The sequence below is a fragment of the Leishmania donovani genome, chromosome 16, assembly GCF_000227135.1.
Source record: "Leishmania donovani BPK282A1 complete genome, chromosome 16".
Taxonomy (NCBI): Eukaryota; Euglenozoa; class Kinetoplastea; order Trypanosomatida; family Trypanosomatidae; genus Leishmania; species Leishmania donovani.
The window spans coordinates 398523-400540 of record NC_018243.1 but is presented as its reverse complement, the minus strand read 5'-3'; the positions used below and the strand labels follow the sequence as shown (position 1 = coordinate 400540).

General features: G+C 63.2%; 1 protein-coding gene across 1 annotated transcript; it reads right to left on the bottom strand.

Annotated features, from left to right (window-relative positions):
* Window positions 1-1230, bottom strand: LDBPK_161080 (hypothetical protein, conserved; the record flags this gene model as incomplete). The annotated part of the gene is made up of 1 exon (XM_003859747.1): window positions 1-1230. A coding segment is annotated over one exon (1230 nt), but the record flags the coding sequence as incomplete, so codon positions are not given.
* Window positions 1231-2018: the final 788 nt, after the last annotated feature.

Genomic DNA, 2018 nt, shown 5'->3' with positions numbered 1-2018 from the left:
GTCGTCGTTCATGTACACGTGCACGGGTGTCATGTTGCGCACGCGCCACAGGTGCTGCTCGATCACGTGCGAGTCCACCGTCAGCCGCATCCCGTACGGCATCACGGCGTCCTGGTGCACAGTCGTCACGCGCAGGTGCGTCCCGCTCGACCGCAGCGCCTGCACGCGCGCACCGCCGCACATCCCAGCAAGGAAGTTCTTCGCGCCGTCCACCCACGTCGGGTGGTGCCCGGGCGACACCATCACCACGCGGCCGCGGTGCCACCGCACGTGCTGCTCCACGCTGCGCAGGCTGTGCCGCAGCTCGTCCGTCTCGCGATCACGCTCGTCGACTCGTACCGTGTTCGCGCTGCCGCCAAAGAGCTTCATCAGCTCGCCGTTGCGCTTACGGAGAAGCGAATGGTAAAGGGGGCACTGAGAAGCTAGCTGCGCCAGCAACGGTTGAACACCCCTTGGTCTCGCTTCTGGGGTCGAAGGCGACGCCGTGGACGTATGGCCGCTCAGGAAGTACTGCTTCTCGAGCGCTAGAATCTGCGGCCCACAGCTGGAGCGGAGTTGCTTTCGATACTCATGGTTCGCCTCGCTGCCGTTGACGAAGCTGTAGATGACGTCCAACGCATCGTAGCGCTCGTAAAGCTCCGCCGGGGAGTGGATACGCCACATGGTGTGCATGCGCGGCAGCGGTGCGGTGCCGGGCTGCCGCACCAGTGAATAGCCATCCACAACCGCATCCACCGGTCGCACTGCTGCGTCGCCAGCGGCGCCCGTCAAGCGAAACGCGTTCGGGTCCGTCTCGCCCTTGATGACGTGCGTCGCATCAATCCTCGGCCTGCGCTTCTCCTCCAGGAGCCGCTCCTCAATGAGACGTACGTGCAGCTCGCGCTCCCTCTGCCGGTCTGCCTCGCTCATGTCGCGGAAGGCAAAGCTGCGCACCGAAAAGTCGACGGCGGCGGAGGTGTCGCTGCCCCGGCGACCCCGCGGCGGAGACGACGCGCTGAGTGAGAGGAGGGCTGCGAGAGCGACGGTAGTCATCTGCGCCAGCTCCGCCAGAAAGAGCAAGCCAAGCCCCACGAGGCAGATAGCAGCGAGGATGGCGCAGCCGACACCGGCCTTCTCGGAGCCGCACACCGCCCCAAGCCGTCTACCCATCTGCACCACGAAGCGCACATACAGTGACACGTACGCCCTGCAGCTCGACCGCTTCACATCCTTTTTCAGACAGAACATCATCCTGGGAGAAGGTGAGAGGGCGGCGCCTCTGACATGCCTGCATGGGAAGTGGCCAAGGCGTTATGCAGCTGAGCAGAGACTGGCCCCTTTCGCTGGATATGTGCGGGTCTCGCCTTGCGAAACCGAAAAAAAAAATGAGGTGCAAATCAAAAATGGAGATGGCGGGCAGGGGCGCTAGAGACAATGATGGGGTGAGATAGAAAGCGGCACTTGGCCGGAGGGGAGGATGGGAGGATGGGAGGATGGGAGGATGGGAGGATGGGAGGAGGGGAGGATGGGAGGATGGGAGGAGGGGAGGAGGGGAGGAGGGGAGGAGACTGCGCGCAAAAGGCGAGACACAAGACAGATGAAAACAAAACTAAAAAGGAAGACGGCGGGTGTGTGGGCGCAGAGATGCACGGCAAGTACGAGTCGTTCCTCAGCTGTGTGGTGGACAGTGGAAGAAGAGAAGGGGCCGAGAGAAAAAGAGAAGATGGGGTGAGCCGCTGATTCGCTTGCTGGCGCAACGCGGTGGTTGCGACGCATCGCACCTTTGCATAACTTCCTGCAGGATGTCCCTACACAACTATGAGCGGTCGGGCGCGCACTCCCCTGCGAGGGGCCCAGGACCCGTGGCCCATGGAGGGAGGCAACGGATGGCTCCAGAAAAAGGACCTCTGTGTTGTGCCACGCTGTCCTTACCGTTCCCCCGAGCCCACGAACAACCGGCGCGAACCACATCGGTGGTCGAATGACACGCCGCACCCCCGCACAGAAGCGTCCCGCCTTCGCGGCTTGTGGGCGCATCA